The 27,833-nt window shown below is 49.2% G+C and overlaps 1 protein-coding gene across 1 annotated transcript; it reads left to right on the top strand.

The window, feature by feature from the left end:
* Nucleotides 1-27,048, top strand: ME2 (malic enzyme 2). The gene is made up of 15 exons (XM_042028160.1): nucleotides 1-150; nucleotides 8,977-9,110; nucleotides 10,483-10,632; nucleotides 12,203-12,278; nucleotides 12,638-12,799; nucleotides 13,326-13,429; nucleotides 13,750-13,859; nucleotides 13,969-14,066; nucleotides 15,053-15,166; nucleotides 15,258-15,372; nucleotides 16,300-16,442; nucleotides 19,885-19,987; nucleotides 20,710-20,780; nucleotides 21,440-21,538; nucleotides 21,889-27,048. The coding sequence occupies exons 1-15, from the start codon at nucleotides 43-45 to the stop codon at nucleotides 22,036-22,038; spliced, it is 1,737 nt and encodes a 578-aa protein (XP_041884094.1). The 5' UTR covers nucleotides 1-42; the 3' UTR covers nucleotides 22,039-27,048.
* The last annotated feature ends 785 nt before the right edge of the window (nucleotides 27,049-27,833 follow it).

Raw genomic sequence — 27,833 nt, 5'->3', positions numbered from 1 at the left:
GTGTCTCCCTTTGCCTTGCCCAGGTGCACCAGAGAAGGGAGGATGCTGTCCCGACTGCACGTAGCCGCGGCACCCTGCGCGATGGCGCGGCGCAGCATGCACACCAAGGAGAAGGGCAAGCCGCTCATGCTGAACCCACGCACAAACAAGGTGGGTGTGTGTCCTTTTCAGGTGTCTTATCTGCAGCTGCCGATAGTCCAGTGGACCTTGTCCCGGGGCTGAGCCACCTCCGGCCCTGGGACACAGCCAGAAGAGGGTGCAGAGGGTGGTGGAGGCGGGGAGCAGTTCCTGTTGGCTGCCTGGACACCTGCAGCACAGGGGCTCCCAGTGGCACCTCGTGCTTCTGCCCCCCTGTGCTCCCCTGGGCTGCTGTCCTCACGGTCAGTGCTGCTGCTGCTGCCCTGGGCAGAGGAAGGGCTGCTGGCACTGCCTGGTCACGGGCCTGTTATGGGGCTGGCTGAGCCGAAGGAGAGCTTTCGCAGAGACGGGTCTGACCTGACAGCTTGCAGAAGTTAATTCTGAATTCAGTCATGCTGATGATAGAAAGTGTTGGCCTCTCTGTCCTAGTCCTGGCCCATTCCTGGAAGGCTGAGAATTGGGACTGAGCCACATCCCTTAAGAAACATCCCTGTGCAGAGTCTAAAAGAGCATCTAAAAATAAACCTTGACTGGAGCTAACTGGGAGGTAGAGATACCATATTAATTCCATGCACTGAGGCAAACTTAGAGGAAAGTAGCTTTTTTGTTCCCTTTACAAAACTGTTCATATTTCCACAAGCCCATCCTCAACCTCCTTTTTGTTTTTTCTCTGGAGTGGTAGCAGCCTTCAGGACTCTTGAAGCCATTAATGTGTACATTAAAACCAGTAGAAAATCAGATGGGGGCTTTTGGTGGCTGATCCAAGATGTGTGAAGTGGTCAAAAAAGGTGACAAATCTACCCGTCTGTGACAGGGCATTTCCTGAGCAATGGAGCTATGGGAAACTCGATTCTTTTCCCCTTCCCTTTTTTCCCTGGACAGCAGAGTGCTAGATGCCTCAATCCTGCACAAATCCAGGCTGCTGAGAGAGAGAGAACTGTGGAAGGTAGATACTGGCTGACTGCAAAAGTAAAATTGAGATTGCTGTGTCAGGGAGGGAGGAAAGAGTGAATTGGTGTGATTTGTCAAGATCAGATTATCTCGAGACTTCCTGAGCCCTAAAGACTTTGACATGCCAGTGGAAATTACTTCAACCCCTGTAAGCTTTTCCAAATGCTGATTATGCAACAGTATTCAGAAACGAGAACAATAGGTCGTTTCTTACTGTTTTTCTAGTGGTAATATCCTTCCAATTTTTATTTTTTTTAACCCTGGAGTCCTCTGCTAGACTGAGCACAACACAATTTTTGAGGAGTAGGAGGGAGTAGGGAGCTTCTGGTTAATGGCAATTGAGTTTTCGAATCTTTTAATGCCTCCAAGAAGTCATACTTGTGAGAGGGGAAACCCACTCTGCATTGGTTTGTCTCTGCTGTATCAGCCTGTCCTTCCTGCTGACGCCTGTTGGAATGGCTCAGTAAGCTCACTGAGTGATACTGCTTGGTGCTGGACACAGTATCTGTATGGAAGTGCATTTTGGATATTCAGCAGAGAAATAAATGATTTATTAAGCACACCAAGTACTTTACTCCTTGTGCTTCCCTTGCCCACAGTGCCTCACGTGCATGTATATATATATTATCTATGTACAGGCATAGATAAAGTGTTATCTCTTGCTGGCAGCTTGCTGAGATTATCGTGTTTTACTTGATTACACTTAATTTTTACAGTCCTCTATCAACTCTGCAGAACATTTGGTCTCCCCAGTACACGTGTCCCTAAAACAAGAGCTGCAGAAGGTCAGCATCAGGGGCAGGCACCAACCCTCACCCTTGTGCAAACTCGCTGCTGCTCTTTGCCACTGGAGTAGGTTTTTCCCTTACAATTTTTTCCTTTTCTTGCCCACCCTTAGCCTGTCTCTTGCAGGTGGACTCCCCACCTCCAGCAGCTGGTTTGAGGTTTTGTGTTTGAGGGCCACATTTCAAGTGTTCATAGAGGCCGTGAGCTGTCTCAGCCATGCCCTCAGTGCTGCAGCCAAACAGTTGCAGAGTACGGTAATTGTTGCTGGCATCCTCATCTGCTTAGAGTCTTCTGTGATGTTTGATTTCTGCTCCCTGACAAGGGTTCAAATTGCAGCTAATTGGCTTCAGGACATTCTATTCTGCTGGAGATCCCTGCTGTGCCAAGGCAGCATTTTAAGCTTGCTGGGTGCTTAGAGCACTGTTAGGGCAATCTCACTGGTTTAGTACTGGCAATTAAATTGTTACTGATATTGTGTAGTGCTTCAGGTGGGCCAGGGTTTGTTCTTCCAGCACAGAGCAGGTGGTGCATGAGGACAGGATCCCTGACTTGGTGATGTCTGTTCTGCCACGTGGAGTGCCATCAGAGTGTCCTTATCTCCACTGGAAATACATGACCTGTAATGTTATCTGCGTGTTTGCTTTCTGTGGCTCGCAGAAAATTTGTGACTCTGAATAATTGGTGACACTTCCTGTATTTTAGTTGGTGATTTTGATTGTGGCATCAATTCTTCTTGTGAAAAAGTATGTGACTGTATTTTGTACTGTGGATTCCATTGCTCCCTTTCCTGTGACTCTGTTCCTCGGGATTGTCGGGTTATCACAGAATCCCAGAATCCCTGAGGTTGGAGAAGCCCTCCTGGACCATGGAGTCCAGGCTGTCACCTGATCCCCACCTCGTCCCCAGCCCAGAGCACTGAGTGCCACATCCAGGCCTTCCCTAGACACCTCCAGGGATGGGGGCTCCAATACCTCCCTGGGCAGTTCCAATGCCTGACCACCCTTTCCTTGGGGAAGTTCCTCCTGATGTGCAAAAACTCCCCCTGCAGTGACAGTGCCTCTCAAATTTCCGGCTTCAGCAGGTGTCTTTAGGAGTTATGCCTGCACATGTTTGTGCATTTGTGTGTGCCTGGGCACGTGTGCATGGAAATACATGGTAAATGTTAAAGAAGCCTTCACTGGTGGCGGGTTAATCCCAGACTGATCCTGAGGTCCTTTCCCAGTGTCTTACCTTTCATAGGGGTGGTCATCTTCTCACATGTTGTATTTTGCTCACAGTGTCATCTGTGTTCATTCCCAGCTCTTTCAGCCCAATTTATTTTCATCCGTGGCTTACTGAATACTTCCAGAAATGGTGATAAATTTGCCTTTGTGTAAGGAGAAAGTTTTCTTAACAAACTTGTACATGGTCTCACCGGCTTTTGGGAAGTACCCTAACAGTACGTTTCCAATTGAGAATAAAAAATAAACGGAAAAAAAAACAACCAAAGTCAAACCTATTTGGACAAAATAAAAGGGATAGGACAAGAGAATGTAAAGAAAGGATTGTATGAGCTTGGAGATGTAAAACCAGATGCTTCCTTCCACTGCCCTTTCTCACCATGCTGGTTTTGACACATCTCCTTTATTTTAATGCGTTTTAGATTTAGACTGAGCCAGCTGGGTTGAGCAGCCAGGGCGTGAAATACGCAGCGCCCGTGTGCCTTCCTGGGGAAAGCAGGATAAACAGGATGTGGAGATGGCATGCACGTGGTGACTGTCTCCTTGCTAAGAAATGCAGAGCTTGAAGCATCGCTAGCATGTTCTGATCAGTCAGGAGGAAAGGTCCTGGAAGGCAGGAAATGGACAGAGACTGTGCTCACACACACCCCCAGCCCACCGCAGTCGTGTGTCCTGCCCGGCTGGTTTGGAGACGGGAGCGGTTCTCGGATGGAGCTTGCACGGCCGCGCACCTGCAGGTTTTATCAGCTTCCCCGAGATCTGCGTGCTTTCAGAAGGAATTAAATTGCAAAGCTGGAGCTGTTTAATCTGTAACCAGGTGCCGAAGGTGGTGGGAGGGTATCAAACCTCATTTCCCTCAGATCAGGTGTTCTGCTCAGGCCCTGTGGGCTGCTGGGGTGGGGGGAGGAGGGGCGCTGCCTTGGGTTTTTTATTGTAGGATTAATGCCCCTGAAGGAGAGCAAGAGCAGCCACGTCTGCTCAGCTGGAAAAACAGCAGTTTGATGAGATGTCCCCGGGGTGCTCAGGGATGCCATTTCAATCATCATGCCCATGATTTGCAGTGCACAGCTCTTCCATAACCGTGGAAAACGTACCCGGGAGAGGCTGGGTCACTTCCTCAGCAGTGAGTGAAGGCTTTCTGCTCCTGGCTTCTCCTGTTTCAGCAGGGGAATGAATGCTTTCAGCTGCATCCACATTGTTAGCAAAGGAGACAGTTGTGGGCTGGCTAAGCGTGGTTCACCAGCCAGAGCTATTCACAACTGGTTCCACCCTTGCAGAGAGGCTCCAGGAGCTGCTGGCATCTTTGCCTGCAGAGAGGTGGAGGCGTTCAAAGGGTTTGAAGCTGATGGAGATCCGGGTTGTGTCACAGTGCAGCAGGGAGGGCATTGCTGTGCTGTGTCAGCCACTCCTGACAGGGTATAGATTGTGCTGCTTCTGGGAGAGTAAAGGTAGAAAACAGGGTTTAAAGATGAAGGGGGAAAGAAATCAGAAGCAATTTTCATATTCTGACCCTGTTCTCATAAACTTTTAATCTCTGGTAGAGATAGCAAAGACACCTTTGATTCTTATGAATGAACTTCATTAATTTGCAGTGGAGGTATCTTGTGCAGTAGTGAACTTTGTGTTTAGCCTGAGGGAGCAAAGTCAAGAGAAGCAGCCCACAGTGCAACATGAAATCTGCTTTATTTTCAAGATGTTTATGGTGCTGCTTCAAAGGCCGTGCTACACTGCTGAATCTGTTCCAGCAATCATTAGGAGTTACATGGAAGCCATTTTTAAATCTTTCGTGAAGCAGAGTAACTCGTTTCCCACACAGTGGCATGTTTGGATATAAACATCTTTGTCAGGAGCCCCAAATGGGGTTTTTGCTGTACCTGAGAGCATTTATGGGTCAGTTAAAAGTATACCCTCATATATATGGCTGCAAGACTTTGCAGGCGGGGAAAACTTATCACCACTACCTACTTGGAAACCTCTCAGAATTACTTAGTGCTGCTATAAAAATCCTGCTTGCAGGATTCAGGCCACTCCAAGCAAAGCAGGCAGCTAGAATTTGTATATGCTGGTATTTATAGCAGCACTGGCTTTGTGTGATGGAACCCAGTTGCTGCAGGGTCCCAGTGCCAGAGAGTTTGTGGGTTAAAGTTCATGTGGTTCAAGGTGAGCTTGTCTTCACTAAAATACTGTCAACATGTCACTTTACTTGCATTTTTTATTCCCCCTCCCAGCAGAACGTTGGTTTTGTCGCGGTGAGTTTGTCCGTGTGTGTTAATTAATCCATCTGTGGGCTTTGAAGTGTGCTGAGCTGCCTCCTGGATGTGCTCCCTGCTTTGTCTGGGCTGGCTTGGAGAGACACCTGTTTGTTCTGAGCTGCGAAGAGGATTAAGGAAACTAATCTGAGTGAAAGTCAGCACACAACACTCGGGGAAAGGACACCCAGCCTGCAGGGTCAAGGGAAACCAAAAAGTGATGGCTGCTGCTTAAACCCAGACTGTTACAGTGCTTAAGCACTTAATCCCAGGGAAAACTAGAGGGAATTGGCCCTTAAGTGCCTTTGAGAACATCAGTCCCGGGCTGCGTGGGCTGAGTGCCTCCTGATGTACCGGGGCTGGCTCTGGGAAGGGCGGTGAGTGTGTGATACTGCAGCTCCCAGGCACACCAGCTCAGGGGCAGCCTCCATCCTGGGAGATACTGGGTGGGCAATCCCAAATCCAGATCTAAATCCCAAATCCAAAACAAGCTCATGGTCAAGGATAACAGTAATGAACTGGAATACAGCCAGTGTTAGAAGGACTCAGGTTTTTATCACACTGCTCTGGACTAAACTTGTTCTGTTCCAGTTGGAACAAGGACTGAATTTCTGTGTGAAGGCTGATGTCATTCTGGTTCCTGAGTTAGGCCTAGGCAGAAATCAAAGCATCTTTTAATGCGGTAAGATGTAATTGTCATGTAAATCGGCAGCTGAAAAAGTACTTAGTGTCACTTAAAAATTCACCGTGTTTGATGTTATTGTAACTGCAGAGACATTGAAACCCCAGGTTGCCTACAGATGGGAAGGAGTGTGAATAAACTGAACAAAGATGGGTCTCTGTTCTGCTTGGAGCTAAGCTCAGGGCTCATGGGCATTATTAGGGGCCCAGGTGGTTTAAGGTCACAGGTTTCACGGTACAGGGAGATCGGGAAAAGCCACCTTCCAGCGTCATGCTCACAGTAGAAATTAGAAAATTGGTAGTCTTTGTTTTTATGGGCTTTGAGACCTTCTGGAGGGGAGGATGTAGGTTTAGCCAGTGAGGTATTTCACTTGGTTTGCACTAAAATGTCAGTGTAGCCAGTGTGGCACCCCTGAAGGGACTCTGGCCTTCCACAGGCTGTAAACTTTAGTGGCCTTGCTGACCGGAGACTAAACTTCTTTTTTTCTTCTTCTTCCTCTGAACGCTGCAAATATTTCGGCATCGTGTTTGTTTTTGTTGCCGTGGTGCCTAAAGTGACAGCCAACCTGCTGCAAGTGTTCACCAGCTGCACTCGGCCTTGTGGCCCAAGTCCCTTGCGCTGCCAGCACCGCTTGTGTTGGGAAAGGGCTGTTCCCAAAAGGCACGAGCTGCGGGCGGGACGGGGAGGGAGCGGAGAGGAGTTTGTGTGGAATTCCACAGAGAATTCGTATTTCTTGTGAATTGTGCCAAGTGGAGCTAAAGTAGCTCCTTTGCAATATACAAAAAACCTCCATCGTCCGGAGTGTGGTTTTGTGGGTTTTTCTCTCGTGTCAATGCTGTTTACGTGGTTGTGTTCCTCGTGGAAATGTTGGATTACTCAGATCAGTTTTTTGGAAAAAATACCACTGAAGTGGCTAAATTGACTTCTACACACCACAAGAAAAAGAAAAAATCAACCCCTAAAATCCAGCAGCAAGGTTAAAAACTTCAAGAATGAACTGTCATCCGAAATTTATTTGTATTTAGTATTGGAAGAGTAGTGGAGAATAACAATTAGATTGGGAAAGAAAACTGTGGTTTGCAAAAGACTCATGACTACTTGTAGGAAAACTTTACTACCCTAGTAGTAAAAGGTTAAACTGAAATCAGTATTTAGAGTGAAATCTACCATGTGGAAAGTTGGCAGACATGAAAATAAATACAGAGAAAAGCAAATTTATTTTGGGGTTAAGTACTTGGACTTTTCTGCAAGAAGGAAAAACACTGAAGTTTTTTGGGTTTGTTTGGTTTTTTTCTTGCCTTCTAACTCTTCAAGTATTTTATGATTGTAGAGCATAGTGTAGAATCAGTACAGAAGAGCAGGTGGACTGCTTAAGTCAGTGTAATCAAAAAAACTGATATTAAATATAATTTAAATAAGGAAAGAGAAAATAATAGTAATTATTTTAATGATGGGATTTTTTCTCTAAGGAGTATTGTTTAGAAACCATTCAAGTCTGATGAATTACATTAGAAGTAGATTCTTAAGTTAGAGATTTTTGTTAATGGCTCTGCTTTCTGCAAATACCTGTGAAAAGTCCGTTCTCACATAAGCAGAGGTGAAAATACTTGTATTCTAATCCGAATTGATGTCTTGTTTTCAAAGGGAAAAGTACTGATTCTTTTTTCTTGTAACTTCAGGATCTGGACCTCGGTGACCCTTGTGGTCAGGGTCTTCTGATTCTCTGACCTTTCTGATGGCAGGAGGAATTTGGAGTGTGATTACAAGGCAGAAAGCAAACCTTAGAAAGCTTTCTTAAATCTTTTTTCTTCTAACTTGGCAGTAAGAATCTGAAAGTTGAGAAGCTGTGCTCTTGTTTTTGAGTTGATCTGCCTAAACAAAGGCAGTGCTTGTGAGCAGAGCTGTTGTTCCGTGTCTGCGCCTCCTCCAGAGCCCTGCGACCACCAGAGCTTTCCCTGTCGGATTCCCCTTTTCCTCACAGACTGGTGCTCAGCCTTGGCACAGAAAAGGGATTTCAGCTCCTGTGGTCACAAACGCTGATTTAGTCACGCGCTGAGCCAGCCCCCTTGGATGGCCTGGCGTAAGGGAAGTGGCAAGCTGAAAGCCGTGTCAGTTGCTGTCGGATGTGGGGTCAGGGTTTGGGGCAGGCTGGCTGTGAACCCGTCCTTGGACCAGGGAATGTTTTGCAGAGTTACACCAGGAGGTCAGTGCTCCGTGGAGGAGCATGCCAGGCTCCCCCAGCACGTACCTCACAGCAGCTGCTTTGTGTACAAAACCACTCCTGCTGGATGTTATCGTTAAATCATTCAAATCAGTGTGTAAATGACAATAAATTTAAACTCTTGGTGCACCCTCTGTCCACTCTCCGTTTCCCAGATGGAGAAGAATGGGAAGTCTTTGCAGTTTAACTCTTCTAATTTGCTACAAATGAGGCTTTTTGGTAGTAGGCAAAAAGATTAGATCTCTTCCTGAGTGAAAATGAAGTATTTGGGTTGAACTGTGATCTTAATAGAAGAGTTAGGGCAATTCAGTACCTTGGGCATCAGGCTGTACTACCGAGAGTGTGTAGGAAAAAGCAGCAAATGGAGCAATTCAGATGAAAATCTGTGGACTGAACCTTACTGTCTGTGACTGCAGGGACCAGAGCGGGTGGCCCACGTGAAACAACGGGAAAAGCAGCTGTCGTTTCACTTTTAATCTGTTTGCAGAGTTATTCTCCAGTTTTACAGAGGAAGATGAAACCTGGCAAAGGTCACGGCGTCTCAGGAATGTGGGCAGGCTGTGGTCAAAAGGAATACCCACAAACTGTGAGGAAAACCCCAGGAGAGGCGAGCACATCCAAGCCTGCCTGCTGCGGCACCTGGCACGGGGAGAGGGTGCAGTGAAACACGGTTCCCAGAAATGCTGGGGCAAGAACTGATGATCATTGCTGCTCACCTCTCGTTTTCAGGGCATGGCCTTTACATTGCATGAGCGACAAATGCTTGGGCTGCAAGGACTCCTGCCTCCTAAGATAGAGACGCAAGACATCCAAGCCTTGCGCTTCCACAAGAATCTGGCAAAAATGACTGACCCCTTGGAAAAGTAAGCACTGCTCCAGCCGTGTCCTGTCGTGGAAGTGAGAGGGAATATTGGGGATGGAAATAAAATGGAAACGTGAACATACTCCGTGGGGATAACCAAAGTTTCTAGCACTTCTGCTGGGGTTTTTCAGTTCTTGGGTGTTATTTTCACTTTGGCACAGGAAACTGCTTTCATCGTGTGGTTAGGTGAGGTTGGGAAGCTTTTTTTTTTTTTTTTTTTTTTAATATTCTATGGTCATAAAGCAGCAAAAGAGAATGTGTGAAAGTTAGTACCAAAGCTGCAAAGCTGTCTGTAACCTGTAATACATATTTCTGTAATCTGTGAGATGGAGTGGCAGGTTGTTAGAGCACAGGAGGTGGCATTCAGCCCGTTCTATAAAAATGTGTGATAATGAAGGTAAATTGAGCCTTTGAGATACCAAAAACAGTGTTTAACATATGCGGTAGTTACTGCTAAAAAGGAACTATGAGAGTGGAATTTTAAGTCTCACAATGTGTATTTTTTTTATGTCTTTTATTATTTAACCCACCGGTTTGGTGAGCTGCAGAGAGTTTTGCTGTGTGTTATTTTTAGAGTGCCGTGTTTTTAGCATCCCGTTACTGTTTTCACATAATCTTTATGTATCTCTGCCTGAAAAAATGCTCAGTCTCCTGCAGGCAAGAGGAGAACTGGGACGGTTTGGGGCTCACTGGACCACATCAAAGCTCTTTTGTTCTCATCAGAACTGAAAGATGGCTCTTAAATCCACATCATGTCACTTGCTGGTCCCAAGCAGTCATGTCATCTGTATTGGCCAAGTGCCCCGTTGCTGTAGCCTGAGGCAAATTGCTCATTCATTATCTTTATGTTGTTGGGTCAGCAGCCCTGAATATGGTCTGGGACACACTAAATTGGTGGGTAAATATGCAAAAATTCGGATTTAATCTACATGCCCACATAAGTCCTTCAAAATGGACTTTCTGTTAGGGCTCAGTTTGTTTTACGTGTGTGTCGGTGTTGGGATTCACCAGACACTTGCATTTTTGGATGAAAAATGCTTCCACTGATAATTTTGTTGGTAACAGTAACGAGACTCCCAGCTGCATCCTGCAATAAATCCATGGGTTGTCTTTAATCCCATTGTGTGCATTGCCTTGTTAGCATGCACGGTGTGTCACATCCAGTACTTCTATTTCACCTTTTTACTTCTGCTGCTCTCTCTTTTCCCCAACTTCTGTTTAGTGCTCGAAGCCTGACTTGAGGGGGAGTGGGAATTGCATGGGGAAATAATATGAAGCGTGGGGTTTTTTGCTTTCCCTGTTTTCACATTGCTTTAAATAAGCAGAAATGGGAGAGAGTAAGAGGTGTTTTTCCTCGTTTGGATTAATTACAGGTATATCTACATAATGGGGATCCAGGAGAGAAATGAGAAATTGTTCTACAGGGTGCTGCAGGACGACATTGAGCAGTTAATGCCGATTGTGTACACTCCCACAGTGGGCCTTGCCTGCTCCCAGTACGGACACATCTTCAGGAGACCAAAGTAAGGACAGCAAATACACACAGCTGCTGCTTTTGTTGTCATTCTTGCCACTGTCACTCTCCATTCTTGCCCGAGGTTTGGAAATGGTTCATTTCATCTTCTTTCGGATTCAGCTACACAAGGCTTGTGCCAATTCAGGGCGGAAAAAGTTGGTTAAAATATATCTCAAGGCACAGTTTATATTGAGAAACAAAACACTTGAAAGCAGACATGGTGATGTGTCACGTAAATACCCCAAGTGCAGGGCTTCAACCCCATTCCCAGCTCTTCCTAGACGCCATACAGCTCTGTAATTCCAGGGGGGATTGCCCCAACTCTCAGAGTCCCCTCTGTGGGTCTGAGGATCTGTGTGAGGACAGAGCATTTGGAAGGGAGTGTGGATTGAAAGGGATTTCTGGACATCTTCCTGTCTCAGTCCCTGTAGGAGAGGGGTGGCTCAGGGTGGGTTCCTGAGGTCTGTGCCCCAGGGTCAGTCCCTGTAGGAGAGGGGTGGCTCAGGGAGGGTTCCTGAGCTCCCTGCCCAGCAGTGCCTGCCCCCCCTGCAGCAGAGGTGCTGTGGCAGCTCAGGCTGAGCCGTGACCCTGCTCCTGCTGGGGAGCGGGTGGGGAGAGGCTGTGCAGTGCTGGGGAGGTTCTCAGGGTGCTCTGCAGAGGGCACAGCCTGATGTGGGGTGCAGGAGCAGAGGGCAGCGGGGTGTGAGGAGGGGTGGGAGCTCAGCAGGTCCTGCTGGTGCAGATGTTCCCCACGTTACAGCTGTGCTGCCAGCAGCCAGCTTTTGGTTACTCTGGCACGGTAAACATGCTTGGCTGGGATCTGGTTTGGGTTCAGCAGTGACTGCAAAACAACTGTTCACGTTACCTGCTCTGTGCTGGGAAACCAGTTCAGACTGGCAGTCATTCCAGCTCATTTCCATGAGGTTCTCACTGCCATTCGGAATGTTCCTAGAGCCGTTTGGCTTGAGGGCTTCAGGCTCTGTGGAGGAAGGGCTGCTCCTTCACCGCCATGAGGATGTGGCTGCTGGGGTAAAGACAGTGAGAAACTCACCGTTTTTCTCCTGATCTGGGGCCATGTAAAAAATGTACTCTTAGTTCTCACATGCTTCCTTCCCCTTCCACATCCTTGTGTGTGTTATAGATCGGTTTGAAAACCATCCTCAGCCTTGCAGGAGCATTTCTTGTCTGTACAAGAAAGAGCAGCATGGACTGGAACTGAGGATGGAACTCAGAACTTCCTTGCTTTCCATGAACCAGCTAAAGCCAAGTTTTTAGGATCACGTTCCCTTCTCATATCCTTACAGGGGAGCAGAAGGGTCCTGTCACGCTGATGGAAACACTACAGGAGTACTAACAGTAGTGCAGGTAGAATAATGAAAAGTACTCTTACTTCAGGTTTTCAAAGTATCCAAGTATGCTTTTTTATTAGATACTGTCCTTTGAGTGGTTTGTGTCAGTGGTTGTAACACTTTGCATTTTAAATTGCCCTGTTTGACATTTAGTTTTACAAAGCCAGGTGAAATGTCTAATTGTCACCCATTAAATCTTTCTGGTTTGCGTCCTTTCTTTTCTTCCAGAGGATTATTTATTTCTATCTCAGACAGAGGCCACATAAGGTCAATCGTGAACAACTGGCCAGAGAACGACGTTAAGGTACTGCCCCTGTGTGATTTAGTTTCTAGTTGTTACTTCCTCTCAGCTGAGCTTTTTAAGATTTATTCATATTTGATGGAAACATAAATATTAAGTAATGCATCCTTGGCTCTTTAGTGACGATGGCAAAAATGCAGCTAATTAAGGTAATGCATATCTTGATGATCAGTGTTTTATCCTAAATATGAGGTTTATGCGTTGAGGAAAGTATTCCTTGTAATCTGTGCTTTCTTTGATTGTGCAAACATACCTCAATTTTTGTCTGAGAAAAACCACAACTGGTATTGATTTAATCTTCATAAATTCCAGTGATCGGATATGATTTCACCTGCTCTATTCTTTTTTTTTTTTTCCTTCAGGCTGTTGTTGTCACTGATGGAGAAAGAATTTTGGGTCTTGGAGACCTGGGTGTGTACGGGATGGGGATCCCAGTGGGAAAGCTGTGTTTGTACACAGCCTGCGCGGGGATCCATCCAGATGCCTGCCTGCCCGTGTGCATCGACGTTGGCACCGATAACATGGTGAGTTGCCTCAACTTGGCCCGCCCTGAGTTACCCCTGTAAAAAGGGGTTGGTTTTATTTTTAAAGAATATTCCGTACTACAAGGGAGTATTTTTATTTGAGCACTTTTATTTGAGATAAACCCAAATATTTTATGCAAAGGGTGAATGATTTGGAATTCACCATACGGGGATTTAAAAGCGCCGGTTAATTTGTCCGTGAAAGGGTGCCGGGGAGGAGTTGGGATGCTGGAACACTGCGAGATAGGCAGTCCGTTTTGACCTGACTTTTAAGAAGCTGGAAATGGGAATTAGATTTATTAAAGCAATTTGTTGTTCACAGTATTGATTTGTTCCATTTTAAAAGCAGCCATCACCAGCCCCAAGTGCCAGCTGAAATTACAGAACGTTGACATTGACTGGAGGCTGTTACAGGGGCTGTATAAATGCAGCATTTCTGGTGTGAAATGGGCTCCTGCGAGCTCTGCAGGGCGTGTATTGAGGAAGTGATTCATCCTGCTGCTCTTCCTGGTTTATTCTCTTTCAGACACTCCTAAAAGATCCGTTTTATATGGGGCTGTACCAAAAGAGGGATCGCTCGCAGGTCTACGATGACCTGATAGATGAATTTATGGAAGCCATTACAGACAGGTATGGCACGGAGTACTCTGCACAGAGCTGCTGGCATGAAACAGCCCTAACACACACTGTCCTTGACGCAGTCCTTTAAGGAATAGGGAAAGGACTGGAAGCTGAGACGAGTGTGTGTGTCTGTCCCCGGAGTGACATCCTCAGTGACCTAGAACATGCTGCTTGTCGTTATCTGTAAATGAGCACGGAGCGGAGACAGAGCTGTTCAGCACTGACGGGCCCGAGGACAGCCTGCTTCCAAAGATAATTGATTTACGTGCAGCATTTGCTGTTTGTCTCTATCTCTGTCCAGTGATGGAAATGTTTGCCATGTTCTGTAGGTATGGCCAGAACACACTGATCCAGTTTGAAGACTTTGGAAACCACAATGCTTTTCGGTTCCTAAGGAAATACAGGGAGAAGTACTGCACCTTCAATGACGATATTCAAGGTATACCCTTTGTTCGTGTTCCTTAATCTCCGTGCAGAAGCTTTGCCCAAAGCCACCATCTGCCCGGTAGATGTGTTCAGCTGCCCTTAGGTTTGCTCTGCTTTCACAGGGACAGCCTCAGTGGCCTTGGCAGGACTGCTGGCAGCACAGAAAGCCACCGGTAAATCACTCACAGACCAGAAAGTGCTGTTCCTTGGGGCGGGAGAGGTGAGTTCTCTGAAGGGCTTGAGAGCAGCAAGAGATAAGTAAAATGTGTATTTTCTCATCCTGCGGGACTCGTGGAGATTTGCATTCTCTGAATGCCATTGCATAACTTTTCATATTTCAGGCCAGCTGAAATGCACTAGCAGAAGGGACTCTGTGCTTAAACAGGACTGTGTCAAGGTGTTTCACATTTGCAGGGACTCACACTTTTCATGTTCTTGCATGGCCTTGAAAAAAGCATCAGGGACTTAATTGTGTGTATTTGAAGGGAAACTCACCATGAAATTACCATGTAGCGAGAGCATCTTGTTAATTTTAATAGCACTGGAGAGAGGTACAGGGAGTTTTTCTCAGCAAGGTGATTCAGTCTGCAGCAGGCACCAGTTCCTGGTGCTGCAAGTGCCAGGAGCAGCACTGCGCTTCTTGGTACATCAGCACAATTGCTCCTGTGGTGCTGACAAAATAACTCAATTATCTGAAAAGTTCTCCATCTGGGGAAAGGCCCTGATTGCAGTAATTGGCCGGGAGCTGCCCTGAGCCCTGCTCTGCATCTCGCTCTGCCTTACTGCTCCTGCCGGGCTCAGCAGCACGTGCAGGGAGCCAGGGGAGGGGACACGGGGCCAGCCAGCACCTTCCTGCTGTCCCTCTCTCTGCCAGGCCTTCATCTCGGGCAGCAGCGGCAGGTTTGGGGAGCAGAGGGGCACCAGCCCCGGGCTGGTTTCCTGGCAGAAGGGCTGAGCCCTCAGCGGTCGCTGTCGGGTTGGGCTGCGTGGTGTGGCTGCTGGGCTGGCACAGGCGCGGGGCACAGCGCCCAGGAGAGCTGCCCCTCTTGCTCTGCCTGAGGATGTGCCACTCTTGTCCCAGGGAGACATCTGTGTCTCAGAGCAGACTTGCTGAGGGGTTTTTGTGGGGGTCTTGAGCAGTGTGGGGTTTGTGCTGGCAAACCTCTTCCGTGACCTGTTACAAATCCGAGTCCTTCCTTGCACCAGGCCGCCCTGGGAATTGCAAACCTCATCGTTATGGCTATGATGGAAAACGGAGTGTCTGCTGAGGAGGCCTCCAGGAGGATCTGGATGTTTGACAAGCACGGTTTGCTGGTCCAGGTAGGGGTGCACCACGCCTGGGAATCCCACAGCACGGGTGGTCACTGCTTTCCCCGTCCTCTCACAGAAGGAACCGATGTTTTGTCTGCAGGGCCGAGAACAGAAGGTGGATTCCAACCAGGAGCCATTCACACATCAGGCTCCAGAGCACATACCAAAGACTTTTGTAGAGGCAGTGAACATACTTCGGCCTTCAGCTATCATCGGTGAGTGAGGTTATTGTTGTTTCTGTAATTTGGTTATTTGCTGCCTTTAATAGGCTAACGTGGCTCTGGAGGGCTTGGTGACAGTGATCTGCATTTCTGCTGCGGTGAACGAGATGAAAATGTGAGGCCAGTTTTCTACTTGAAAATACACTGAGCTGTGGTGCTCCTTCTGGACCTTGTGTCCTCAGTGACAGAGAGCAGCCACAACCATTCGTGTCTTCTGCTCTGCAGGAGTTCCCTAACTTGAGTTGTTTTGGTATTTTCTGACCTTCTGTCCCCCGGTCGCTTTCTCTGGTCAGACCCTGTCAGCACCCCAGCTGGAAGGAGCAGCTCCATGCTGCACATCACCAGCACCTCTTAGGTCACTGACACCTGTCAGTGATTATTTACAGCTGTGGCTATCTGCAGAGAACAAATGGGATTACAGGTATTTCCTGGTATGACTGCAATTTCCTCTGCACATGATCTATCTGGAAAAGAAAAGGGGTGTTTTGGTTGAACACCCTGAAGGTTGTAGCCACTGCACAAATGTGTGCCATAGCTGTGTGTTTGTACGTCTGGGTTTGGGTGTGGTCAGGAGCACCGGTGTCAGGTGTGCATTGCACAGCTAACACCCACCTGGGGTGAATCATCCACCAAGAACCTGGCGTTCCCACTTGCTTAGCCAGGACAGTGTTCTCTGTACACATCAATACCAAAAAAGTAGCGTGAAGTAGGCTTCTGGAACACACTCCATAGACGTTCCTGTGAAAATGGTGAATTTCAGCCAGCCAGGAGCAGTGCCTGGTTTCCATCGCCAGCTGCCAGAGAAGCTTTGCTCTGAGTGGGAGACTTGAGGGCTGACATGAGCTCAGCGTACGGTCGCTGTCACCTGCCCTGAGGCAGCCGAGGATTGATTCTATTTGTGTGTGTTTCCATCTCCTCCAGGAGTTGCAGGAGCAGGGCGTCTCTTCTCCCAGGATGTGCTCAAAGCCATGGCTTCCATCAACGAGCGACCCATAATCTTTGCCCTGAGCAACCCCACGGTGAAGGCTGAGTGCACAGCAGAGGAGGCTTACACGATAACAGAGGTGTGTAAACTCAGGACTGTTGGCTGCTGGGACCATTTGCGAGTGCCTGAGCACAAGAATTCAAATTGTTCTGTTGCTGCTTGGACTCGGTGACATCATACTACAGTTCTTTCTCCCTTCTGGCAAAAGTTAATGGGGTGATTTGAAAAGAAGCCTTGGTTTTTAGGTAGCAACATTTTGCAAAACTCAAAATAGCCCAGATCTTGTTTTTAGGAGAACGACCTGCAGTACCGTTACGTGGCTTTGATCAATTAACTGTTTCTCACCGCTCTTGTTAATTGTTTCGTGTTTTAATGAAGCACGTTAGCGTGGCAGTGCACAGTTAAGTGCAAGCTTCAGGATGCGGTGGCTGTGCAGTCCCTGGCGCGGGCGATGCCCTCGCAGCACGCAGGCCTGTGCCTCGTGCAGGCGCTGCGGGTGCCACCGGCGGTGCCCGGGCAGCGCTGTGCCGCGGGGCAGGGCTGCCCTCTGTCCCCGGCCGCCGCAGCTCAGGCTCTGCGCTGCCTCCACCCCGGGACTCAGCCAGGAGCGAGCGCCCCTCGCTCTGCAGCCTCCCCCTGGAGCCGCTGCACCCTGCCGGGCCCGGAGCTGCGGTCTGGGGCGGTTTTTTCCTTAATAGCTCCGCTGTTAATAGCACATCCAGACCTTGGCTTTGCCTTCAGCGAAGCCAGTCTTTTATCCTTGTGCACAGCTTTTTGTGCAGAGCTGATGGCCTCTGAAGGGAGCTGAGGGGAGGGAGGTGGGGCACGGGGGGACCGTGCAGATGCAGCAGTGGCTGCGAGGCTTTGAACTGGCTGCTGGTGCCTCTCCATCACCCTGCAGGCTGCAGCTGGTGTGATCTCTGTGCCGGCCACAGGGCCTGCTGCAGACTCCAGGGGTGGCTTCTTTTCTTCTATTTCTCTTTTTTTAATACAGTCCCGAATCAAGTGATTCATCTGTGAAAATGGGTGTGTGGAGACCTTTCCTTGTTTCTTGGTGCAGACTGTGAACGCCTCCCTTGCACTGTCAGTGGGGCTCAGTTCCCAGCAGTACAGCCCCAGCAGTGGCAGTGTCCCCTGGGAGGTGGCACTGCGCTGTCCCCATCTGACACCCAGATTCTCTTCCATGTTCTGGGCCCGTCGGCTCGGGGGAGCTCCTGCCACGGAGATCTGCAGCCCAGAGGGAGCTCTGGAATAGCAGTCTCTGGACAAAGTCTGGATCTTATCTCTTAACAGCATATCATCTGGGTTGGAAAAGCCCTCCAAGGCCATGGGTCCAATCGTTCCCAGCTCTGCCAAGGCCACCACTGACCTGTGTCCCCAAGTCCCACATCCACACGGCTTTTACACCCCTCCAGGGATGGGCACTCCACCCCTGCCCTGGGCAACCCTTCCAGGGCTGGACAATTCTTCCCATGGAGAAACTGTTCCTGCTGTCCACCCTGCCCCTCCCCAGCCCAGCCTGAGGCCGTTCCCTCTCCTCCTGTCCCTGTTCCCTGCGAGCAGAGCCCGACCCCCCGGGCTGCCCCCTCCTGTCAGGGACTTGTGCAGAGCCACAAGGTCCCCCCTGAGCCTCCTTTGCTCCAGCCTGAGCCCCTTTCCCAGCTCCCTCAGGAACTCTCCAGCCCCTTCCCAGCTCCCTCAGCCGCTCCTGGGGCTCCAGCCCCTTCCCACCTCTGTCCCCTGCTCTGGACAAACTTTTGAATTAAGATGGTGCAGTATCTCTCAGATACCTTGCATTAACCAGAGCAGTGAGTTGGGCAGTGTTTCAGTGTATGAATTCCAGTATCTTGGATAGAAGGTAAACAAGAGTTAGTCATGCAGCCAAGACTTCAGCTGGCATAAACAGATGTAAGAACTGCTGCCATCTCTAGCTGCAGGAGGCCAGGAGCACAATTAGAGGGGGAATCAGCCTGATTTTTGCTTTGCACCTGTTACAGACTATCAGCAGATGTTGTAAGGCGAGAGGCTGGCTCTGCCCACGGCTGCGTGCTGAGCCCCAAGGAGGTGCACCTCGGGGTGCTTGTCACTGTCGGCAGCAGAAGCAGGACGCTGCTCCCTGGGGTCAGGGGTGGGGGCATCTTCCCTGCAGGAGCTCTGTGAGCACAGCGGTGTTCACAAATTTGAGCCCAGTGCAGAGAAGATCTTTGGGGTTTTTTTCTGTGTTGGATCCGTATGTTCCTTTATTCATGATTTTCTGTATTTCTGGTTATTTGTACACATGGGTTATTTGGACAATTAAGCACTGCTGGTCAGTAAATGAGCGGGTGTAGTTTTGTTCCAGTCTTTACTCATACATTTTGAAGTGTTTCTGTCTCTTTAAACTTTCCTGCAGTTCTGCTGTTTGTTGCCATGATGCTCTTCGGCTCTCTGACATGTACTCAGTTGACCCATAGCTTGCCCTTCAAAATATATTTTTCCCTTCAAGATACAGTAACTACTTAGGAAATGGACTCCAGAACCCTGACTGTTCTGTGAGTCCCTGAAAATCTCCAGCTCCGCTTGCTTTGTCATGAAACTAACAGAGTTTGTCAGGCCATTAGGGATCAGAGCTGTCACCCCGTGTGTCTCCCGGCCTTGGGAGCAGCGTGATCCTGGCTGGGGTGAAGTCTCAGGCTGCACTAGAGGCAGCAAGGAAACAAAGATACCATCGCAAGCCTTTCGTTCCGTGTTTTTTTCCCACTAGATGGCACCTGTAAGAGGCTTTCGCTGCCCCTGTGTATTCCGTGGGCTTCTGCTGCCTTCTAATTTGCTTTGTCTTTTGGTCCTGTCCTCTGGTGCATCCATTTGCTTTGCTCCCTGCACAAAAAGGCTCTTGCTGTGGCTGTGCCCTGGCATTCAAACACGGTTCCAGAGCCTTCAGCTCCTTCCATAATTTGTTTTCAAACATAGTGGTCCTGGGGAGCCCCAAAGGTTTTAAACTGATCTTCTTAAATCTGTTACTCAAAGGAAAGTCAAGATTTTTTTGCTTTCAGTGGCTTTCCTGCTTGAGAAGAGGGTCATTTATCTAGAGGGTGTGGTTCACACTCAGATACGTTTTAGTATTTTGTGCCAATCAAAGGCGTTTCCAAAGGAAGGGTAAGCAAACCTCATTACTCACTGCTCTCGTAGCTCTCGGCAACAGAGGCCTGATACAGCAGTTCCTCCCTCTGCCTCCCCCCCTCCAGTAAGAAAGTGACCTTTTATTCCCACTTTCATTCCCACTTCTGCTCCGGTCTCCTTTGAAAGGGGCCATTGTCACCCATCTGCAGGGTCCCCGTGGTTCCTGGCCGGCGGCCGTGGTTGCGATAGCGATTACCGCGCGCGTCCCTCGTTCCGGTGTGAGGAGCTCCTCTGGGTCAGCAGCGAGCGATTAAACAAACAGAGCTGTGGGAGCTGCACGGCCCGGCCTGGCTGCTGGTGCCTGGCTCTCGGATTGCTGCTGGCGCTCCAGCAGCAGCCTGATCCGTCCTTCCTTTTGCCAGGGCCGCTGCTTGTTTGCCAGCGGCAGTCCCTTCGAGCTGGTGACTCTGAAGGATGGAAGAACCTTCAAACCAGGCCAAGGAAACAATGCCTACATTTTTCCAGGTAATAAATAAAACTGTCGCTGTTTAATCTCTTTAAGATTGGGCCACCTGCGCCTTTTCTTGGGTCCCTTCTCTGCATGAGGCACAGTTAGTGAGGCAGCACGAAGAGATGTTGCCAGCATTTGGAGCTGAGAACTTGGGTGAAAAGTGAATGATTGAACTTGGGTGAAAAGTGAATGATTGAACAGTCAGTTCAGGGTGGATGTTGGGCACGTGCAGCTCCGTGTGCGACACAGAGAGCAAACCCAGCTGGATATCGCTATGAAAACAGAAGGGTGTTATTAAAGGCTTTGGAAGTTGCTGCACTGTGGGTTCTTCTGCTTGTTTGGGGAGGAAAGGAGAAAATAAATGTTAATATGCACTTGAAGTTATGTTAATAATCCTCGAAGTTAAAAGTTCTTAAAGTTATATCTGCACAATGGGGGTAGAAAAGTAGCACTGGGGATGTTTCTGTGCCTTCCCCTTTCTGCCCTGAGCAGCTAAGCTCCAGCCCCTTCTAAGAGCCAGCTACTATGGCTGCTCCCATGGGAATAGTGTTGTGAGCGTGGAAGGTGATCCTTAAGGTCTCCTCCGACCCGAGCCAGCCTATGACTCTCTCACAGTGTGTGCAGAAAGCTACGGGAAGGTTTTCAAGAGCAATGCTCCTGGTGACTTGCAGCTTCTCGGCAGCAGGCTGCATATTTTAAACTGATGTGGCCCTGATTGGCACTAATTTCCTTGTAGGCGTGGCTCTGGCTGTGATCCTCAGCAGTGTCCGGCACATTAGTGATAAGGTTTTCCTAGAGGCTGCCAAGGTAAGTCTGGGGGCAGAGCAAGCCCTGGCTTCTGACATGACAGGGATGGCTTGATGGGCACTTTTCTCAAATCTTGGTGAAACACAGTGGTTTCCTGTTTGATTTCTGTTGGCTTATCCTTCCACAATGGAAAAAAAAAAAAAAAGGTGTTTTGATCAAACAGAGTTGTGACAAGAATCAGGTTCCATTGCAGCTTTGGTTAAGTAGGAAGTGTGTCCCTGTGTAAATTGCTCCCCAGCCTCGTAGCTGTGGCTGCCCCCTGCCCTGCCCTGCCCTGCCTGGGTTCTGTAGCTGCCACTGCAGCCCCCAGCATCCCGTCCCCTCCTGCCTGTCCACCCTGGAGCAGGAGCACCTTCCACACCGGAGTGTCTGGGGATCAGCCACCAGGCACGCGGGCAGTGCTCCTACAGCTTCCACAGCTGTGGGGGGAATTCATCCTCCAAAACCCCGGAGCTCGTTTTGCTAAATGCTTACAGTCACAGCGTGCTGGCTCTCAGCTCCACAGACTGAGAATTTCGGGAGGCTGACTGCCTTACTGCAGTGCTTTGGGAACACTCTGGCACTAAGAGCGCTGCAGCTTGATTCTCTCAGGTGTTCCAGCATGTCATTAGTCACTTTTGGGGCACAGTAAATGAAAAGTGTTTGTTTTTCTAACTCAGGCATTGGCAGAACAGTTGACAGATGAAGAGCTTGCGCAAGGAAGACTTTACCCTCCGCTGTCCAATATCAGGGAAGTTTCTATTTATATTGCTGTCAAGGTGAGTGTGAAACATGAAATTGCACTGTCCTAAAAGTGGTTTATGTGTACATTAACCTGCAGCATTGCACGGTATGACCCTTGAACACGAGGTGCTTGGGCACAAAACACCCGGTTCTTTGTGCCTGCAGTAACAGGCGCTTATAAAAACGTTCCGTTCTTTGGGTGCTTCAGCTTGGCAGTGGCGATGGGCCAGAACGATGCCCCTCTGGTTCCTGAAGTTAGGTTTTCAGATCCTAGCTAAGCCGTTTGGGGGCTGTAAGGAGGCGCTGGTGTTCCCACCGCTGTTGCGTGAGCGGTGAGCGCTGTGTCGGTGCAGCAGGCGCAGAGCAGTGCCGGTTTCCCCCCCAGGTGATGGAGTTCCTGTACGCCAACAACATGGCTTTCCACTACCCCGAGCCCGCCAACAAGAACCACTACATCCGCTCCAAGGTCTGGACCTACGAGTACGAGTCCTTCATGCCGGATGTGTACGACTGGCCCGAGTCCAAGGTGCACTGATGCACCGCGGCATCGCACTCCTCAGGCAGTTCCTTCTACTCTGCAGGGATCCCTTTCTCAGACCAACTTCAATAATGATCTTTGACTCCTCTAATTTATTTGCGCTCATTTCATTGCCCTTTCCCTCCCCACCCCCCCCTTATACTCTGTTTTTCACCTGTTTTCTCCCAAGTACCTGACAAACTGTATGGATGGTGGCATCTGCCACAGGGATGAGAGAGCCCTCCAAAATGAATTTAAATAATGACATTGCATTTCTAGCTTAGAGCCAGCACCGCACTGAAGAATTCCATTAGGGATATTTTAGCTACATGCGTTTGATGATGAACTATAGCTCTCTAATCACTAATCTGCTGATTTCCAGAATGACTTATTTCTGCCTTTAATAATCAGTCTTCTGATTGTCCTAGTGTTGTCACGCTGCATTAGCTGAGACATCGAGGGAGACCACTTGTCAAAAAAAAAAAGTATAAAAAAAGGACAGTTAAAGACAACTTTAAGGGTCTGATGGGCTTTCTCTTTTGTTTAATGTTTAGAGATGCCCATGTCCAGACATCCTTGTGGCATTGGCTGCTGTTTCCTTGAGGAGCAGCGAGATGTACACTTGCAGAGCCTGCAGCAAAGTTTGCAGTTTTGTTTTCATCACTCCATGAAATCTGTTCTCAGGAAAAATGTGAACTAGTTCAAATTATCCTTGGGAAGCCTGAAAATAATATTAATCACTTAGTAGCTTTTAGAAACAAGGCCACGCTGTTGCAGGAAGAGTTTTACCGGGTAAAGGTAGGACCTGAAGTAATTTATGGAAATCTTTTAGAGATTTTACACAATGGACTGCAAGATGATGTACCAAAGGATTTTTACTTAATTTTTAAATTTTTCGAGATTCCATTTCTTCTACGCCAGGTTGTTTTCTCCCTTGCATCCCCTTGTTCTCATGAAAAGACTCTTGTGTGATGTTTTATGACATTGCTGACTCGAGAGCCCCAAAGTGGACTCACTTCCAACAAGCACCCCGTAGGCAGCTGATGGAGCTGGAACAGAAGTGGTTGTCAGGCAGCTATTTACCTGAGTCTGACTGAACCTTTCCTGTGGTCTCAGTCCCCTGTACTCAGGGGCTCAAAAGATGCAGTGCCCACAACCTCTGTATTGATCTCTCCAACTTACTCCATTTACAGGTCTAGTTTGTCAGCATCCTTGTGTGCAAACAGAAATTTCCAGTTGAGTTCCTCCTTGCCAGGGGTAGTACTGCCCGTTTGCTGCAGACACCGCAGTGTACGTTCCCTCTGATTCCACTGGGACGAGGCTGAAGTGCCCTCCTCACTCTGCAGGGGCAGGCAAGGACACCAGTGATGGCCACAGGCTGTGACTTCCCTGAACGTGGTCTCTGCAGCGAGAACAGCGATATGTCAGGAACAGCAATAAAGATACTGAGCTGTTCCACGGGTCGCTGCATCACGGCAGGGGAAGGACAGCAGTAAATAAATAGATACATAGATGGATGTGCCAGGGCCGTGCTGCAAACGTGAAGCCAAAACCCAAAGAGATAAAGTAAAGCTTGCTCAGGATGTAGCCATGGCAAGCACTGCTCTCCTATCCTCAGTTAGATAGGAAAATGCAGCCTCCACAGAACAGGCCAGGACAGAGCCGGGACAATGGTCTCGGTGCCCCCTTAGGCGCCTACAGCCTCATCTCTGGCTTCAAAATTACATTCATACAAAGAACAGTAAACTTTGGGAAGGCTCTGCCCAAGTGGGAAAGAAGACTGATTATATAAACACAGAAAACAGTGTTGTGGGGAAAAAACTGTGGTGTTCAAGCTGTGGTAAAGTGTTGTGTGGTGGGGCTCAAAGTGCTGCGCCGCTCGGTCGGGCGGTGTGCACGGACAGGAACTTGCACTTGCAAGTACATGTACAAAAGACACCAACACACATGTAGGATGTTTTTACAAGGAATGCTTTTTTCATCTATTTTTGCTATGCCTTGTTTTTTTGTATTTAAATTAGTGATCTTACTGGGAAAAAAAAAAGGAATTATTTATTCAGTATATGAATTATCTTTGCCTTTTGAAAATTCAGCTCTATCTGAAGCCTGTTGTGTTGTGCCAGTGGAGTTCTGCATCGTAGGATTCCAGTGTACTGGGAGCACACACTCCCTCCCTTCTGCCAACAGTCCAGTCAGACAGATGAGTAACAAAAACACCCAATGCCCCCATCTCATGTCCCAGCTAAGAGTGATCAGAGGCAGGGGCTCCGTCCCTCGCTCTGGGAAATAGGAAATAAAGATCCACGTCCACCCCTTCAGCGTGATTACTTTATTTTCAGGCAAGGATGGCAGCTGTTGTGTGTAACCAGTGGCCATTGGTAGCACTGAGGAGCAGCTGGAGCTCGGGAAAGCAGCGTGGCTCCTGCTCCGGGCAGGGGTGATCCCGGTTCCCGAAGGGAGCTCCCGCGGGGGGATCCGCCGTGGCTGCCGTCGGGCTGAGGGAAGGTGCCTGTTGTGCGCAGTCCTTTCCCTTCCTGGCACGGGCTCCCTGCCGTCTTTAAGCAGATGCCAAGAGGGATTGTTGGGAGCTGGCGGGCAGCGGGATTTTCCCAAGTAACGTTTCTGTAAATCCCAGTGCACGGGCGAGGGCAGAGCGGTGCTCGGCAGCCCCGCGGGCTGCAGCGAGGAGCAGCGCGGCGCTGCGGGGCTGTGCTGGAGCTCAGCAGTCTGTCCCCCGTCTGTCCCATCGCTGCAGCTGGGTGGTGCCGCTCCGACCTGCTCCCTGCCCTCGCTCCTGGGCTTTGTCTGGCCAGGCTCTGTGCATCCGTGTAGCTCGCAGTGTGGACGCGGTGGGATTTTCCTTCTGACGTGCAGCCACTGTTTCCTGTTGGCAGCAGGTAACCTGTCAGCTCTCAGAGTTTTAAGTCCATTTTCACTCCCTCTTTCATCTTCTCCAGAATTTTTTTTTTTTTTTTTTTTTTTGGGATACATAGAATTTTAAGATACATAGATTCATGTTCAGTTTTTCTTCAGGTACAATTAATCCTTGAACTAATTACAACTGCTAATCTTGCTGCCTAGTAAGGAACCACAGTTTCCTTTTTCATATTCTACTTAACATGATTTTTTTCTGTTTGCTGGCTTACTCAAAATATTTACTGATCTTTACCTGTACAGAAAATTCTCCCAGACAGTATGCAAAGGGAAACAGGTGTCACCAAGGATGCATTTTGTAATGTTACACAGTGTAAGTTAAAAAAACACATCACCAGTTGCAGCTTGTCACACCGCCCTGGTGACTTGCCCTCCACGTGGTATGAAAGACTGTCTTCCATGTCTCCCTGGGGTGTGCAGAACCCTTCTGAGAGGATCAGGAACTTCCATCGAGGTCAGTCTTTCCCAGGATTTGTCCAACGCTTGCCTCCTTAAAACCAACAGGAGCAGGACTGAGCCTCTTGGCAGCAGCCAGTAGAAATGTTTAGGGGATAGTAAAGGTAGCTAATGAAGCACAGCCTTTCTTTATAAAATACGTGTGTTTTTGTTCAAAGATGTTACAAGGGTTTGTGTGTTCCTGAAGCCTCTGCCCAGGTGCCAACGTGACGTGTAGAAGAAGTCTGTGGAAATGTTGTGTCTGATAGATTTTAACCCCCAGTGTGACCCGTGGCACGAGTTCTCAGTTACGTTTGTGAACAGTGGTGCATCCTCATCTGTTGTGTTTGTTTTCCAAGCCTCAAACAAAGCGGCACTGTACCTGCAGAGTGGTGTGTAACAGGTTTCCTGTGGTAGGTGCGTGTCTTCCTCCTGTACTGTTGTTTCCAGCACGCTGTTTTATGGGGATAAAGTAACTCTGTCACACTCCTCTGGTAGTACCTGCGAAGATGAACCGTACACCTTTTAGTTTCTCCTTAGCAGCCCTCCGTGGTGACTGTTCTGTGGGAGAGTGGGGATCACTGCTGTACAGGTCCAACCCTGTGTTTTAGTTCAGCTGACTCTGGGCCCCAGGCAGCCCAGGCTGTTTTTCACTGGCTCAGGGCTCTCTGGGCTGCAGAGGTGCAGAGCTGAGCTCCTCTGCCAGTCACAGAGAGGCACCTGCAGACTCTCAGAGCAGAGTGTAAGAACGGTTTGGATGCTGTCTCACTGCCTTGAAGAAACCACTGTCATTTCTGGACTCTTTAGGATGATACATACTGCTACCCCATCCCGTAACAGCCACGTGCAGCAGGCAGGGACTGGTGTTACATGGAATGCTGGAGCAAGGAGGAGATCCAGAGCAAAGCTCTGATTGCACTGGCTTGGCAGCTGAATCTGAGCAAAGCAATTCAGCTGCTGCTGCTGCGGCTGCAGGGACCTCTAACTCTGTGTGGACCTCCCCTGCCCTCCCTACCTGCTCCCAAGAGCCGCAGTGATGTGGTATCAGCACTCTCGGGGCGAGCAGCGAGGACAGCACAGCTCCGAGCCTGCGCTGCCCCGCCGCTTCCCGGCCGCAGCGCTCCGTGGTGATGGCACTGCCCCACGGAGCTGGTGGCACCACGGGCTGTGGCTGCAGCTGGAGGAAAGAGTTCTGTCATCAGACATCCTGCTCCTGCTGCGGGAGCCCTGTGCTGGGCACTCGTGTTCCCCAAACTCGCCAGGTTGAGCTCAGCTCTCCACGTACCATTGACTTTGGCTCATCCGTCCTTCAAGTAGATCTTTCCTATATAGGAATTTTTATAGGAATAAAAATACTCTTAGGACTGAAGATGGCTGGTTTGTCAACAAAACAGCAAAATAATCTACATTTATTTCTGTCTTACGCATATCTCCCTTACACAAATCAATGTAAGCCTGCCGGGGCGCTTGTGAGAACAGCTCCAGCCTGATGTGTGCAGGGCTGGCCGTGCCTGGGAGGGTCATTGCTCAGCTGAAACTAAAACTGTATGTAAAATGTGAAACGGTTGGAGTTTCTTCCTACTTTATAATGTTGTAACTCTATTGAAATGTGTGTTCCGGTCTTCTATTTTCTTAGTAAAACGCATTCCCTTTGCCTAAGTCGTGCCTGATGTTCTTTATTCTGAAAAAAAAAAAATGCTTGACCTATCCAGGATTGGAACAAGTCCCTTTGCCAAGGGGCTTTGTAAATGGATGGATGTGATGATCTTTAAGGTCTTTTCATAGAATCAGGGAATCAGAGGATGGTTTGAGTTGGAAGGGAACCTTAATGACCATCCAGTGCCACCCCCTGCCATGGGCAGGGACACCTTCCACTGTCCTAGGCTGCTCCAAGCCCTGTCCACCCTGGCCTTGGACACTGCCAGGGATCCAGGGGCAGCCACAGCTGCTCTGGGCACCCTGGGCCAGGGCCTGCCCACCCTCCCAGACAGCAATTCCTTCCCAAGATCCCATCCAGCCCTGCCCTCTGGCACCGGGAAGCCATTCCCTGGCTCCTGTCCCTCCATGCCTTGGCCCCAGTCCCTCTGCAGCTCTCCTGGAGCCCCTTTAGGCCCTGCCAGGGGCTCTGAGCTCTCCCTGGAGCCTTCTCTTGTGCAGCTGAACACCCCCAGCTGTCCCAGGCTGGCTGCAGAGCAGAGGGGCTCCAGCCCTGGAGCATCTCGGTGGCCTCCTCTGGACTGGCTGCAGCAGCTCCAGGTCCTTGTGCTGTTGTTCCCCAGGGCTGGGGCAGCTCTGCAGGTGGGGTCTCCCCTGAGCGGGGCAGAGGGGCAGAATCCCCCTGCCCTGCTGCCCACGCTGGGGATCGGCCCAGGGCACGGGGGGTTCAGGTCCAGCTCTCCCCCACAGCACCCCCAGGTCCTTCTCCTCAGGGCTGCTCCAGCTGC

Source organism: Corvus kubaryi, unplaced genomic scaffold (assembly GCF_017639235.1).
Source record: "Corvus kubaryi isolate FWS band 111438036 unplaced genomic scaffold, C.kubaryi_AGA036_p1.0 37308, whole genome shotgun sequence".
Lineage (NCBI taxonomy): Eukaryota > Metazoa > Chordata > Aves > Passeriformes > Corvidae > Corvus > Corvus kubaryi.
This window is presented reverse-complemented; position numbering and strand designations above follow the sequence as displayed.

Coding starts and splice junctions, on each gene's coding strand:
- ME2 (XM_042028160.1), top strand. CDS start 43: ATGCTGTCCCGACTGCACGTAGCCGCGGCACCCTGCGCGATGGCGCGG. Junction 13,430..13,749: donor ATGGAAGCCATTACAGACAG/GTATGGCACGGA, acceptor CATGTTCTGTAG/GTATGGCCAGAACACACTGA. Junction 13,860..13,968: donor CTTCAATGACGATATTCAAG/GTATACCCTTTG, acceptor CTGCTTTCACAG/GGACAGCCTCAGTGGCCTTG.